The sequence below is a fragment of the Carlito syrichta genome, unplaced genomic scaffold (assembly GCF_000164805.1).
Source record: "Carlito syrichta isolate Samal-C Ts95f unplaced genomic scaffold, Tarsius_syrichta-2.0.1 Scaffold315593, whole genome shotgun sequence".
Lineage (NCBI taxonomy): Eukaryota > Metazoa > Chordata > Mammalia > Primates > Tarsiidae > Carlito > Carlito syrichta.
The window spans coordinates 1,489,017-1,504,984 of NW_007259689.1; the positions used below are offsets into that span (position 1 = coordinate 1,489,017).

At 40.1% G+C, this 15,968-nt stretch overlaps 1 protein-coding gene across 8 annotated transcripts in view; it reads right to left on the reverse strand.

Moving 5' to 3' along the window:
* Nucleotides 1-9,541: 9,541 nt before the first annotated feature.
* LIMCH1 (LIM and calponin homology domains 1) overlaps nucleotides 9,542-15,968 on the reverse strand; it is a 245,906-nt gene continuing 239,479 nt past the window's right edge. For all 8 annotated transcript variants that reach the window (XM_021706459.1, XM_021706456.1, XM_021706457.1 and 5 more), the window contains one exon: nucleotides 9,542-12,424. In XM_021706459.1, coding sequence (XP_021562134.1) covers nucleotides 12,399-12,424 — 26 coding nt within the window. In that variant the 3' untranslated portion in view covers nucleotides 9,542-12,398. The remainder of the gene's footprint in view (nucleotides 12,425-15,968) is intronic.

The window sequence follows — 15,968 nt, forward strand, 5'->3', positions numbered from 1 at the left end:
GTTTGCATGTGCCTGTGTGTAAATTTCCCCTTTGTATGAGGACGCCAGTTATATTGGTTTAGGGGCCACCCTACTCTAGTATGACTTCAACTTAACTAACTATATCTGCGACAACCCTATTTCCCAATAAGATCACATTCTTAGGTACTGGGGATTAGGATTTCAACATGTGAATTTAGCAGAAGAAGGAGAAGGCACAATTCAACCCACAACCATGAGTATCACAGAAATGGGGACACCATGGCGCAAAGGACAGCAAAAACTCTCGGTGGCTGGTATTTTCAAGGGATGAGATCTGGACCAAGACAGGTCAGAGGAGTTTGCCTGAAGTTTGGGCCTGGCTCTCCAGATGCCTGGGGGTCAGTTTCTCCTCAAGCAAACCAAGCTCTGGGTCTGTGTCTGCCCAAGGCCACTTGGGAATCCTGGGACAGCCATGCTTCAAGTCCTGTCAACATTGTTTGTGTGTACTTCTCTGATGGATAATTTTGTATCTGAACCCTCCAACCTATACAAGTAGAGAGTTGCCCTCTGGTGTGCTTTCTTTCTTTGTTTGTTTGGGTTTTTTAGTGCCAGAATGACAAACCAACTTACATTTTATTTTTACTAATTGGGCAGGCCAATCGCACCCAGAAATTTAAAAAGTAAAATAACCATTATGCCAAAACATTACTCTAAGTAGTAAAATAGAAATGATCTGACCCTTTTCTGAGTCCTCATATTTTTAGGAAGTGGGTCGACATTCAAGACTGTGGCTTTGAAACAATTCAAAATAAAGAGACCTGCCTGGGCAACTTGGCAAGACCTCATCTCTACAATAAATCAAAAAATCAGCCGGGCGTGGTAGCACGCGCCTGTAGTTCCAGCTACTCGGAAGGCTGAGGCGGAAGGATCACCGGAGCCCAGCAGGTCGAGGTTGTGGTGGCCCGGAGCGGCTACTGCACTCCAGTCTGGGCGACTGAATGAGACTTCAACTCAAAAAAAAAAAAGAGAAAACTTGAGTTATAGTTTAACTACCAAGTGTTTTTTTTTGTTGTTGTTGTTTTAAAGCAGAAAGCTTGGGAAGTGAATGAATAATTTTGTGCCAAAATTTTCTGAAATTACCTATTTTTATTGATCATGCCATTCATCAGTCTTCTTTTGTAGACAAATATGAACTACTTGCACTCAACATTGGAGACATTCTTTCCTGTAAAAAGATGCACAATAAGTCTTTTAAAAATATTGTTAGAAAGTTTACAATACTTTAGTGGAGGCCTTTGAAATATTGAGACTTAGTCTTCCTGGATGATTGAATATTATTCAGCCAGGAGTTTTTCCTTAAACCAGATGGCTTGTGCTTCAATATACCACGAGCTTGGAGAAAATGGTGATTCAAGGCACTGAACAAGAATTTGAGACATCTATATCATGCTTTATGTAAGAGAATTAGCAGAAACTCATCTCAATGTGCCTTCAAAATAGGAAGCTAAGCAGACAGCCTTGTTAATTTAGTATATAGACTTGGAATACAGTACAACATCCATCATCTCATCAAAATTCAATTAAAATGTGGGTTCCTCGCCAAAGAAAAGGAGCCAATTTTTTCCTCTTTCCTCTCTCTCTCTCTCTCTCTCTGTCTGTCTGTCTCTCTCTCTCTCTTTTTTTTTTAATAAGAAGAGTTCTTGGAACATCACTAAGCCCTTAATGGTTCTTTCATTAGAAGAGCCAATTTTGAAAGAATAGTTTGAGTATTTGAATGACCCCTTACATTAAAAGTTAGAAACTGTGCAGTCATATAGTTGCTATTCATTTAAAGCATGCTGGTGCTAGCAATGGTGGCCAGGTAAGAAGGTGATTTTAAGGTCTTCCTCTCTATTGGGACATTTGATTTAATTTTAAAACTCTTTGGATTCTACGAGATCTTCTCTCATATGGCAGAGAATGTGGAACAGCGATTATCCACTTAGCCCAGATCCATTCTCTGATTTAAAAAAAATGTTATTTGCTAACACATACCAGACTTCACACAGGGAGAAGGTAAGCCCACAGGTCCAGTAACAAGATTTGTGGTGTTAAATGCAATTGAGTCTCAAATTTTAAGCAGTTAAATGTCTTAATTTGTCCTTTTCTTCCTACTGTAATATAATGAGGATAAACTTTGACACAGAGCAGCTCTGCAAAGGGAAGATTTCTCCTTGTTCATTGTTTCTCAAACCAATCTTCTCTCCTGAAATTTGATTTCCGAAGTGCCTTACAGTCCTTAAGCCAGGTGGCTGCAATGAGTCCACTTGGAACATTCATAATCATCTGAAATAAAAGCACACTCTAGAAAGCCAGATGCACTTAAGACCATCAAACAGGGTTAGTCACTGAGTAGAAATAACTCTTTTAACTTCTCGCTAACTGTGCCCTTTAGCCTACCAGCCCCGCACAGGTTGTTGAAGGAAATCACCTTGGCTTTGAAAGAAATAGTATGACTCTAGGTTAAGTACGTGTGTGTCCACTTCTGCACCGCAATTCATTTCCCTGGTACTTTCGCCCAAATGTTGTCAATTGGAGGCGTGCCTTGTTGTTCAAAGAAGGAAAACTATATTGTGCTTCCAAAAGACCCAAGAGAAGTCTGTCTGTAGCGGTCCCTCCTCTCCAGACTTTAATATTTGAAAATTAAATATTGCAATGTTTTCATATCAGTTGATCCTCTGCCTCTAGGGAAGATCACCTAAGGAAGTGATGTGATTTAGAAAAAAAAAATCAAATAAATATAGTGTTAAATTTGTAGGGGGGTTCCATGAATTTGGATTTGACTAAATGTGTCATCTCTTTGCTTGCTTATTTTGTTTTGTAACAAAATTGTGCTGAAGCACAACTACTTCCCATGACTTGGCTAGGCTGGGAAGTCACTGGACTTATTTCTGTGCAAGCCACTTGCGAACAGGAGAGCTGCCTCCCCTGTGAGCAAAGTTGACTTTCTAGATTTTTTGTGGGAGTAGAAACAACAGTGTTGACTTAAAAAGATCAGACTTCTTGCTCTTATTTTTATCTCCTTCTAAATGGGAAAGTCAGGAGGGTGGTGTTGAGGAAAGATAAATAAGAAAAGGTAAACCAATGGAATTCAAGGTGGGGAAGGTATTAGTAATGAAAAGCTACAGAACCAATGACATTTTGACATTAACATCAATATAATTTGTAAAAACCCTCAAAATCTAAGTACTATCAAGGATGGGATTGTGAGTACCTATACTCGTTTTAATATGATTTTATGGTTGGACCATCGCCTAGTATTTCTTTTATCTTTTTTCTTTTTTTGAGTTGGAGTCTCACTCTATCACCCAGACTGGAGTGCAATGGCCGCTCCCGGCCACCGCAGCCTCAACCTGCTGGGCTCCGGCGATCCTTCCATCTCAGCCTTCCAAGTAGCCAGAATTACAGGCATGCGCTACCACGCCCGGCTGATTTTTTGATTTATTGTAAAGATGAGGTCTTGCTGCCCAGGCGGGTCTCGAACCCACAGGCTCAGGCAATCCCCTCACCCCAGCCTCCCAAAGGCACGGGATTACAGGCTGAGCCACCGAGCCCGGTATTTCTGTCTCTGTTGGGAAGCTTCCCACTGCAAATACACCAACTCACATTGGATTACTCAGTAAGGGAATTTATAGGTTTCATGAAACTTATAGTGTTGTGAGTTCCAGACCTGGTGAGTTGGGAGCTCAGTAATGTCGTTATGATCTCTATTTCTTCCAACTTCTTTTTTTTTTTTTTTTTTTTTTTGAGTCAGGATCCTCCCAGGTTGGAGTGTAGTGGCACAGTCACAGCTCACCACAGCCTCAATCCCGTGGTCTCAGGAGATCCTTCCACCTCAGCCTCCCTTCTAGTGGCTGGGACTACAGGGGCATGCCACCATGCCTGGCTAATTTTTTTACTTTTATTTTTTAGTTTTTTGTAGAGATGAGTCTTGCTATGTTGCTGAGGCTGGTCTCGAATTCCTGGGCTCAGTCAATTCTCTCCCTAGCCTCCTAAAGTGTTTGGATTATAGACGTGAGCCACTGTACCCAGCATGGATACCAATTCCTTATTGATTGTGTGTTCAACACATACAATTTTAAAAGCTACAACACATCTTGGTTTGCAGCTTTTAAAGAACTTTCTTTCTGCCATATAGAAGTCTTCATTCTTAATATAGTTGAATGATTTTCGACTTTTTAGGGGGATAGAGGTAGTCTTGTCTTGGTGTTGTTTTCATTTGCATTTCTTTGATTTATCATTTTTTCGTGTTTATTGGCCATTTACACTTCTTTTTTTATGAACTTTTAAATGTCCTCTGCACATTTTCTTCCTTCCTTTCTTTTTTTTTTCTTTTTTGAGTTGGAGTCTCACTCAGTTGCCCAGGCTAGAGTGCAGTGGCACGCTCATGGCCACCACAGCCTCGACCTGCTGGGCTCAGGTGATCCTTCTGCCTCAGCCTTCCGAGTAGCTGGAACTACAGGCGCACGCCACCATGCTTGGCTAATTTTTTAAAAAATGTATTGTAGAGAAGAAGTCTCACCAAGTTGCCCAGGCTGACCTCGAACCCCTAGGCTCAAGCAAGCCTCTCACCTCAGCCTCCCAAAGTGCTGCGATTACAGGCTTGAGCCACTGTGCTCAGCCCCTGTACACATTTTCTATTGACTTGTGAAAGGCTTTCACATGTTATTAATATTAATAATTTTTATATTATTTTCCTATTTTTCATTAGTCTTAAGGTTTTGCTTAAAATTCTCTCTATTGGGTATGTATTTAAGCATATTAAAACTTATTCTTTCTTTTTCTGTTTATATTTCTGAGTGTGTGCTTAACCCTTTATTCCATCTGGAATTAATTTTATGGGAAAGAGGTGATGTTAATCAAATTTTCTCTCTTAGCCACTTACTTGTGATACTATTATTATCATTAACTAAAATGTTCATGTTTATTTGGGTCTGTTTTTGAGCTATATCCTGCTTGTTATAATTAGTTTATCAATTCTTACCTAAGAGATAGACTTCATTTATTATCTTTACAGTAAATCTTACTGTTTGGCAGGCAAATTGGTAATTCCTTTTTTCAACACTTTCTTGGATCATCTCAGAAAGGGCATTCTCCATTTGTCTAACCAAATATTTCACATTTCCCAGATTGTTCTTGTATAAACGAGATGAAATTTCTCAAAATTTTCGAAGTATTAGAAAACACGAAACCCACTTATCATCACAATTTTTCATGGATTCAGTATGGATGGGGTGTTGAATGCTCCAGGATCCAAACTGGGACAGTAATTGATTCCATATTAAAGAGACAGGGGTGTGTACTGCTTGATAAAATGCTTGATGGGGCTTCCTATAGCTGTAGGAAGTTGCTCTCAGCCAAGGTGTTTTCTAAACCCACAGGGCCTGCTGTAATAATCCTCTACCTACCTGGTGAACAATAAGGGACACAGGCTTTCATAAATAAAGTCATTATTCCTGCAGAAAAACAAACACCTGGATTCATGTGTCAAGGTGTCTGCAGTGAAACAATATTGTAATATATGAATCAATGTGGGATGCTGTTTAGAGAAAAAACTCAAACATGGTCAAAAGTACTTTTTCCTATTCTCTTACCCAACAAAAATAAAAATCGTCAACATACAGGAAGATGTCTGTAACCAAGTTTGTGTGTGTGTGGGGGGGGGTTCCTCCCCACCACCAAGTGAGCAGTCAGTTCTGCAGTGGACATCAGCTGGGTGTCTTCCAATTTAATGGACTCTATCTACATGGAGATAGTGTCAGATTCCACAGGTTGAGGGCTCTGTGCCCCAAGACTGTCCCCACTTCAGACACTAGTCACAAGTCCAGGCCTCCAGAACTTCTGACTGGCTTCAAGCTGGGGTTCCCATGGCCCCTTTCTTGGGCTTGATTAATTTGCTGGAGAAGCTCACAGAACTCAGGGAAACACTTATTTACATTTACCAATTTATTATAAAGGATATTACAAAGGATACAGGTGAAGAGATGCCCAGGGCCAAACATGGGGGAGGGGTGCAGAGCCTCCATGCCTTCCCTGGGTGTGCCAACTCCCAGGATCCAGAACTCTTCAAATCCAGTCCTCTTGGGTTTTGTCTGGAGGCTTTGTGACGTGGGCATGACTAACAACCACATAGAAATGTAATTGGACGAAAACCTCATTACTTAAATCCAGCAAGGCCTGTCTGTTCACACTTTTCTGGGACTCTCTGTGCAGCATTCCTTTCTCTGGGATATGGGGCAGGACCTTATCTGGAATGACGGTTTTTTGACCCAAAATCAGATTAGATTCCTGCCTTGGGCAGGTAAATGGAAGATAGGAGAAGGCTAACGATAGATTATGTTTCCTAAGGCCTGCTCCTGGGACCTAAAGTGCCCCAACATTGTTAACAAAAGACTGTAACAAGTGTTATGGGAATTATGAGTTAGGGATTTGGACAAAAGCATAACCAATCACTATATCACAGGTGCTCTCAGAGTTTTCTGCCCATCAGGGTGGTTAGAAGGAGTCCTTTCCTTCATTCAGACCTTGGCCATTGAGTTTGAGAAAGCTGAGGTCTGGCTGTGCAACCAAAGTTGGGCTGGGCTAATATACTATCTGTCAGGCATGGCTGGTTCTTCCTGGCTTTGGACCAGACTAGGGGAGGAGAAGGAGGCGTTGAAGGTGGTATGTGCTGTGGGGAGAGGTCAGTGGGTCCTGACCAGGGGTGTGGTTGGAACATAGAGGCTCCTCAGCCTCCATTCCAGCTAATGCTAAAGTGTCCAAAGCATGCCACAGGGGAGAGCTCTGCATTTCTTCCTGGAGTAAGGAAATCCAATCCCAAGAGGAAAAATGGAATCCTGTGATAACTTGGATGTCTGTCCCCTCTAAACCTTATGTTGAAATGTGATCCCCAATGTTGGAGGTGGGACCTAATGGGAAGTGTTTGGGTCAGGGAAGCAGATTCCTCATGAGCAGATTAATGCCCTCCCCTGGGGGGAGAATTTCCATGTGGGAAGATCCCTCATGAATAGTAATGCCTTCCCCTCGAGGGTGAGTTATCACCCTGTTTCCACAAGAGCAGTTTGTTAGAGCCTGGCACCTGTTCCTGCCCACTCTTGTGTCCTTTCTTGCCATGCCATCTCTGCACACACCGGCTCCCTTTTACCTTCTGTCATGAGTGGAACAGCTTGAGGTCCTCACCAGATGAAGATGTCCAATCTTGAACTTTTCTACATGGCAGAATCATGAGCCAAATAAACCTTTTCTTTATAAATTACTCAGCCTCAAGTACTCCCTTCTAGCATCACAAAACAGATTAAGACAAATACTAAGTCCATTCGAGTATTTATTTTTTGTGAGTTGACTTTGAAAATAATGTTCTAGGCTTTGTCTGAGTGCAGATGAAATCTTGTCAAGGCCCCAGCTATGCCCAGGGTTGGTTGGTGTTTTCAATTATTTTTGAGTCTGAGTCTCACTCTGTTACCCAGGCTGGAGTGCAGTGGCAAAATCACAGCTCACTACAGCCTGGACCTCCTGGGCTCAGGCAATCTTTCTACCTCAGTCTTCCAAGTAGCTGGGACTACAAATGTGTTCCACGATGCCCAGCTTATTTTTTTATTTATTGTAGAGACAAAGTCTCTCTATGTTGCCTAGGCTAGTCTCGAACTCTTGGACTCAAGAAATCCTCCCGCCTCAGCCTCCCAAAGAGCTAGGATTGCAGGGTAAGCCACCTCACCTCCCTAGTTGGTCTTTTATAAGGTCCCAGACGTGGGAGCCAGGAACAGTTGAATGGGACACTATTCTGATCAGTCCTGATTGGGAAACAGTTGGTGAAATACACATTTATGTAAATTCTCATAATCCTCCAGAATAATGTCATCCCTCTTACACTTCAGTTTCTCACCTGTAAAATGGAGAGGCATACATCTATCTTCTTGCATGCCAGAAATGCTATTTGACAAAACATTGCTGGCAAAGGTGCATTTGATAAAATGATTTTAAACAAATTTCAGAAAAATTCTACTTTGTCTATTTGCACATTGTTCTGTCCTTTTGAGTCACTCAGAAGCAAGAATGAAACTATTAAGGCGAAAGACACAGTTGGGCAAAACACTGAACATGTGTGCTTGTTAAATAGCAATCTTTGAAGACAAAGCAAAATAATGCTACCCAAGTGTGTTATGAATTGTAGCAACATCACCCACTGGCAAATGGCACTATTGACTTCTTTCTTGGTGTGACCCAAGACATTCTGAAAGGCATATATTTTACGTGGCCTCTTCTTGACATGTTTGTCAAATGAAATGACTCAAAGCAGAGCAAGAAAGTACCAGCTGATGGAAAAGCAAAGAGAAGACCGAGCTACAGGTTGCAAATGGGTGGTCTGAGAACAAAATTGGATTTGCAGATATATTTCGTTACGCCCCACAATTTTGGATGACACTGTTTGGAATTGTGTCAACATTTAAAAACTGGAGATTTCACATGAAAACAATCGGATGGAGCCAGTAGCTGCTCCTTTTTTTTGGACAGAACTATTCTTTATTCCAGCTTGCCATAGTCCATACCATTCTCTATTGCCTCTTCTGGTTCTCATTTATAATGCCTAACTGGTCTTTGAATGTGTAATCCCTGCCTTATATAACATTAAAGGATAGGGAAGGAAAACTTTGTGGTCTACCTTTGGACTCTAAAAGGAGTCCTTAGGTCTTGAAGAAAGTCAATGGAAGGAAAGTTAGTTTAACATATCTGAGGTAAAATTTTTAATAAATATATTCTTTATAGATGTCGTATTAGAGTAATGTTCTTTGTTTTGTAATGTATTCTAGTTGAATGGGCTTTTACTTAAATCATAATAAATATATTGAGTTGCCTTGATAACACTAGAACTCTCTTATGAATTCACTTTTCTATAAAAACAGCAGCTGCTGCTACTGTCCACCAAAGTTTGCAAAAAGAAGAATACAACTTGTGATGGCAATTTGAATATTACATCTTAAAGCAACTAAAGATTTCAAGGGATTTGCTTGCTATGACCACCACCTACAAATTTGAGACAGAGTGCAAGATACCCGTCAGCAGAATACCACTGTCTCCCAGCATATTTCCTGCTTCAATAACAGAGAAAAAGGCCCTTAGTGAAGCAGACCACAGAGGTGGGGAACCGCGGGGCAGTGCTGGGGAAAGCTTCAGGGGACAGGGATTTCAAAGGGCTGCCATGTTTTTCCCTTGCCGGTGCTACAAGCTGATTATCATCTGGTTGTTTCAGACAACTTCCACTGGCATTTGTGTGGTCTCTCCTGGTTACTGCATGTCTCATCTCAAGGAGTTGAAATTCTCCCATGGAAGGCAATGTCTCAGTGACCCCCTCCGATCAGCTGGTGAGTTTAATTTGCCTTAAACAACTGACCTCAAATATGCATCAGTATGCAAGCGTGCATCATTGCCATCATCTGTCTATGGACTCTGGACCAAAAGCCACAAGAGAGAGCTTGAGTCTCTCATCTCTGAGTTAAGAAAACCACCACCCACCCCCTCCAAAAATAATGAATTGAATACAAAGTTGATTTGAGTATTTTATTTATAAATGTACATTTACTATAAAAGCTGTTGCATTTTAGACAACTTTTTATTTTTATCTTTTTACTATTTCTCAGAGGCATTTTAGAATAAATATTTTAAACGAAAGTTAGTGTAACTGATAGAGACCATCGGCCCATCCGGAATGGGACCATCTTTTGGACGGACTCACATATGAGGTGGATCATTTCAGTTCATTAAATCTTACACTGTGTATAGATAACTATAATATGTATTGCATTAATAACACTACATAGAAACAATGAAGAAATGTCATGAAAGTTTGCTAGTGAAAATCAGAGTTACCCATTTTTTTTTAAGAAAGGGAAAGAACTAGCTTTTGAAATATGAGGAAAACAAAATCAGATATACTTCCTCAGGAACAATAAATCACTCACTTGCCTCATCTGTCTTTTAAACAAACACATTTACATTATAGCTCAACAGAGCAGAGCATTTTTTTTCCTCCTGTGATCTCAAAGATTATTTGCGAAGAAATAGATCATACTCATTACGCTCTGTTGGAAAAAACACAATATCTAGTCAGCCTAAACATCCATGTAACAGACTCTGAATGAAATAGAAATCAAATATAAATAGAAACAGTTGGCAATTAGAATTTAGAAAACATTCGAGATTATTCTGTGCTGGTGACTAGTATTCATGATGAGAAGCACATTTTTCAGCTGGAGAATGGGGCTTTCTGTTTCTTTACTTGATTCTAGCTTCGATACCTATACAATGTGTCTTCTAAGAGATATGTATAAATGGGTTTGTGAAACCGGAAGAGGATGTGCCATATTCATGTACTCCTTACACAACGGATGGAGTTCCACGTGTAAAAAGGGTCCTAGAAAAACCAGTTATGAATGACCATATTGTACATGTTTTGTGCATTATTTGTGATTACTCTGCTGATATCATGCAAAGTGTAAACATCCACATTATCAAAATATTTAATAAAACATGCAGGTGGTTAATCAAAATATTGAACGTAATCTGTACATTTTTAAAACTTTTTTCTTTTTAACTTTTTCTGGTTTTTTTTTCTTTTTCTTTTATTTTTTCCTGTAAAACAGCAAACACCTCCATGAGAAGTCTTGGAAACTTGGAAGCGACTTCATCTCTCTCCAAGGTACTGCATCCATAATCATCACTGACTCTGTGCAACAGCTTTGCATTTTTCTAAGGCACAATTTTTAATGAAATGATGTGTAGATTTCAATCTAACAACAACTTTTCCAAATGACAAAAATGGTCAAAATACCTCCAGCGGCTGAGGAGATTTCTGCACCTACATGAAATCCACATGCAAAGAACCCACCTAGCATGTAAATAAATAATTGCTAGCCATACTCAATAAAACACAGAAAAATATTATTGCTTACATAACAGAAAAACATCTACTTGACCACCTCTTACGACTACATTAATCTATTAGGAGTGTACTCATAGGTCTACATTCACAACATGTCATCTTGACTTATTTGCCATTGATTTAAGGCAGAATAAATATTTCCCCCTTTCCCCAGTCCTAAAAAAAAAAATAACGCCAGCCTGGAGATCAAAATTGTGATGCTTTTTAGTAACTTGATTCCTTTCTTGGCCAGCTGAAACTCCTCATATAGGGCAGAAGATCAACCGACTCTCCACAAGAGTTCCTCTCTAAACTTCTCCATGAGCAAGGTCTGGGACTCTTGATAGGAAAGACATATCCAGCAAAGCGGGCGAGGCATGGTTTCAGTTATGGCTTCTTGATGTTGACACAGCCGTGGTTTAACACATCATATATCATTGGGATTCTATCAGGATGGCCTTAATGCTGTTCCTTGGATACCTGTGCTTCAGACCCTCAAGGAGAACTTGCAGACAACGGTGAGCAGTGGCCACACCTAATGACAGACTTATCTCAATGCCTCAAATTCCATGTGCCTCCTAAGTCTGTCATTGCAGACTCCTTCCGAATCTCATGCCTGGAAAGGAAGCAGGCAACACAGGCCTCATGGCTGTCATCAACCCATGGCTCTTTGGAAGATCAAACTTCCTCATAGATTTTGGTAATAACTTGGGGAATGATGACTGAAATATTTCCCTCTGGTTTCTTCCTACCCATGGGTAATGTCCCAGAGTGTAAGTGTAGCTGATACTGCAAGGGTTCTCTTTATTGGATGAACCAGCCTATATTAATGACATAACTTCCAAGGTACACAGAATCTAATACTAACGGTGCAGTAATTTATTGGTATCATTTCTACCTCAAAAGGTAAGTAACACAAAAGTTTCACGATTACAATATCTGTTATCAGACTAGTGACTTTGCATTAGAAACAAGTTATAGCTCAGAGACTGGGCTCACTGTAATGTTTAATGTCTGAAATGCATTAAATATATTCTTCTGTCTCAAAAGACCACGTGTCTCAAATTGGCATGTCTTGCACTCTCTGCAGTTCAATTCTGTAAACATAAAGTTTTTCATTCCTAGAAATTCTAAAACAAACCAGGTTTACGGCATCATGTAGCTAGTCCCCAATGAGGGGAATAGCACATTTGAAACCAGAAGCCTGTATGACCATGCTAAAGCCTTTTTTGAACTATTCAGGATTATTACAACCCAATATGTGTTTGCATATATGGTGCAAATGCAAAAACAAAACAAAACTCTCAAAACAGGAAAAACACAAACACTGTGCTACAGAAGAACAGATGCCACCTTTTAGAAGAGCCTTTCAGAGATTAAGTGAATGCTGGGAAGCCCCTGAACTTGGGATTTTGTTAAGTGGTTGCCAGGGGATCCCCCTCAATAAAAAAATGGGGAGTGATTTGGAAGCTTGAAAACCACGTCACAATGTTGTAGGCTGGCCAGCACCTGTGATAAAATACAAACAAAAAACACAGAGCAACATTTAGTCAATATTTCTTCTATCAGATGTTTTAAAACTTCCCAAGTTAGCAATTACCTGCATCAAACTCTCTTTCTCCGGGGGAGGAGAAACTCATCTCAGCTGCTACTCAATGTATGGTCCAAGGACAAGCAGTATTGGCATCATCTGGGGTTTATTAGACATGTAGACTTTTGAGCCCCGTTCAAGACCTACCTAACTAGTACCCAGGTGGGTGCAGTGGCTCACGCCTATAATCCTAGCACTTTGGGAAGCCAAGGCGAGAGGACTGCTTGGGCCCAGATGTTTTAGATCAGCCTGGGCAATACAGCAAGACCTCATCTCTACAGAAAATAAAAAAATGAACTGGGCATGGTGGCAGATGCCTGTAGTCTCAGCTACTTGAGAGGCTGAGGTGGAAGGATTGCCTGAGCCCAGGAGGTCGAGGCTGCAGTGACTCCTGATCGTGCCACTGCCCTCTAGCCTGGGTGTCAGAGTGAGACCACAACTCAAAAAAACAAACAAAAAAAGTGCCCAAGTGATTCATATGCTGTAAAGTTTAATCAAGTGCTCTGGAGTCCCCTAAACCAAATGACCTCCATCAAGTTTCTATTTTGTCCTCTGGGGCAAATATGCAAGAAAATAATCTCTTTTCCCTTGGTTTCTTTTGGTTTTGGTTTCTCTGAGAATAAGCACATTATAACTGGAGGAATTTAACATATGATCAAATTTCTAGGAATGTGACATAGAAATAAGATTGCTAGATTGAGCAAGCATAAATACAGAACACTCGGCAACATTTAATTTCAGATAAACAACACAGAATGTTTTAGTGTAAGAAAATCCCATGCAATATTTGGGATATACTTGTGCTAAATCCAGAGCTTACAATATCGGGGACATGGACATACTCAAAGAAAATTCATTGTTTACCTGACACGCACATTTAACTGTGCAAAAAAGAATTTCCCCCCCACTAGGTGTCTTGTAGTTTATCTGACAACCCTCTCTAGAAAGGATTTTGTGGGTTCCACGTTGCCTGCAGGAATCTTTATGAGTTTTTTCCTTCCTTTTAGGCGCTAGAGTTGTGATGAGTCAATTGCAACCTTTGAAGAGACCCCGGGGAGCTTCTGTTAAATGCATTTCCCGAGAGTGAATGATGGAGCAGAGTGCCACGTACAAAGACACAGTCACCTAACACCCGCACCAAGTGGCACGAGTGCCACACGTGACGGCTGGCGCACGACAGCTAATTTGTTTTCCACTTCCATCCCCATTTACATACGAACTTGAAAACTGCTTCCATTGCTTTTAGGAATTGCACTTTAATATGCTGTTATGCTGTTTTCCCTCCAAGAGAAAAACTTCATTTACATGTGACTAGTTACTTGGAGAAAATAGGATTATATATTCGGGTTTTATTATTCCAGAAGATGAAATTATTTTGTTTCACTTAGAATGCCTATGATATAAACCACCCTTCATGTCTATCCATCTCCCTCATCTCAACTCAGATCAGAGTCAGGTAAAAAAAAGAAAGAAAGAAAAATGGTTTTTAGCCGTTTCTTTCCCTACTGATTTATTTTATTACATCTCAGACATAGTCAACCAATTAAAATCTATTTATATTTCTCGAGTCAATCATTACTCCCTCCACCTATTCATTCCTAAGGTATATTTATCTCTTAGGACACTAGGACAGAAATGAGCAGCAGTCTCAGATGTGTCATTCTCTTTGTCATGGATTAACTTAATTAAAATTAGCCTAAAATGATACCAATGCTATCTGGAAAAATAAACATGAGAGAAGAGTTAGGAAAATTTTGGAACAGATAATTGGAGAAAAGTGGCCATTATTACTCAGTATTAAAACATATTATGAAACTACAATAATTAAAACCATTCAGTATTGGAAAATAAATAGGTTAATAAAATATAATAAAATATCCAGGAACAGACCTAAATATATATGGGAACTTAGTTTATGAGAAAACTGGCATTCCAAATTAGTGAGAAAAAAAGAGATATTATTCATTAAATGAAATTCACACAATTGGCTGATTGTAGGGTAGAAAGAAGGCTGAATATCTATTTCATTTTTTACCCCCAAATATATTCCTGATTATCACATATTTACATGTGAAGAAGAAAAAAAATTCTAGAAGAAATTTCAGATAAGTTTATTTACATCCTTGAAATAATGCTTTTCTAGGAATTTTAGAATTTAAAAAAGGAATATATATATTTCCAATATATATTAGTTAATATATATTTAATCACCTAAATAAATATACACATTGAATCACCTAAAATGAAAGTCTTTTGTATGGAAATAAATCACAAAGCAGAGAAACCAATAACTGCAATATGCAGCCAACATCCAATGGGCAAATTTCTTTAATTTGCAAAAACCCTAAGTAAGTCCGGTGCCAATAGAAGAATGAGAAAGGATGGAGAAGCACTTTACAGAAAAAGAAATACAAATGGCAAATCAACATATGAAAAGATGTCCAAATTCATCATTACAGAAATACAGATTGAAGCAATAAGCCTTTCTCCTCCACCCGGCTGAGTAGAAATTTTTAACATTTGCTGACATCCAGAGCTGAGATAGTCTTGAAGGAAGAAAGGAGCCCTGTCATACATTTTGCAGGGGAAGAGCACCGTTCTGAACAAATATTGGGTAAAATGTTTGGGTAAAAAGAACTCAGAAGCTATCCTGAGGAGATGGTTTCAAATATCCACGATATAGGTACAAGAATGCTCATTGGAGCACTTAAAAAACAGTATTTAGAAACTGGAAACTAGCAAACTGTTCATTCATAGAGCATTAGTTCTAAATCAGGTTAAATCCATACAATGGGATTATACGCAGTTATCAAAAGGTCATTACAAAGAATGAGCAGAAAGAATTTGTTAAACAGAAAAATTGCCAAGAGAGACCATTAGGCTATAAATGACAGCAACAGGCCAGGTGCGGTGGCTCAGCCTGTAGTCCCAGCACTTTGGAAGGCTGAGGCGTGTAGATTGCCTGAGCCCGTGGGTTTGAGACTAGCCCAGGCAACTCGGCAAGACCCTGTTCTCTACAATAAATTTTTTTTTTTGAGTTGGAGTCTCACTCAGTCACATAGACTGGAGTGCAGTGGCCACTCCCGGCTACCGCAGCCTCGACCTGCTGGGCTCTGATGATCCTTCTGCCTCAGCCTTCCAAGTAGCCGGAACTACAGGTGTGCGCTACCACACCTGGCTAATTTTTGATTTATTGAGGTCTCACCAAGTTGCCCAGGTGGGTCTCGAACCTGTGGGCTCAGGCAATCCACTTACCTCGGCCTCCCAAAGTGCTGAGCCACTGAGCCCGGCCTGCAATAAATTTTAAAAAATTATCTGGGCATGGTAGCATGCACCTGTAGTTCCGGCTACTTGGAAGGCTGAGGTGGAAGGACCACCAGAGCCCAGCAGGTCAACACTGGGGTGGCTGCGAGCATGCCACTGCACTCTAGCCTGGGCGATGGAATGAGACTCCAACTCAAA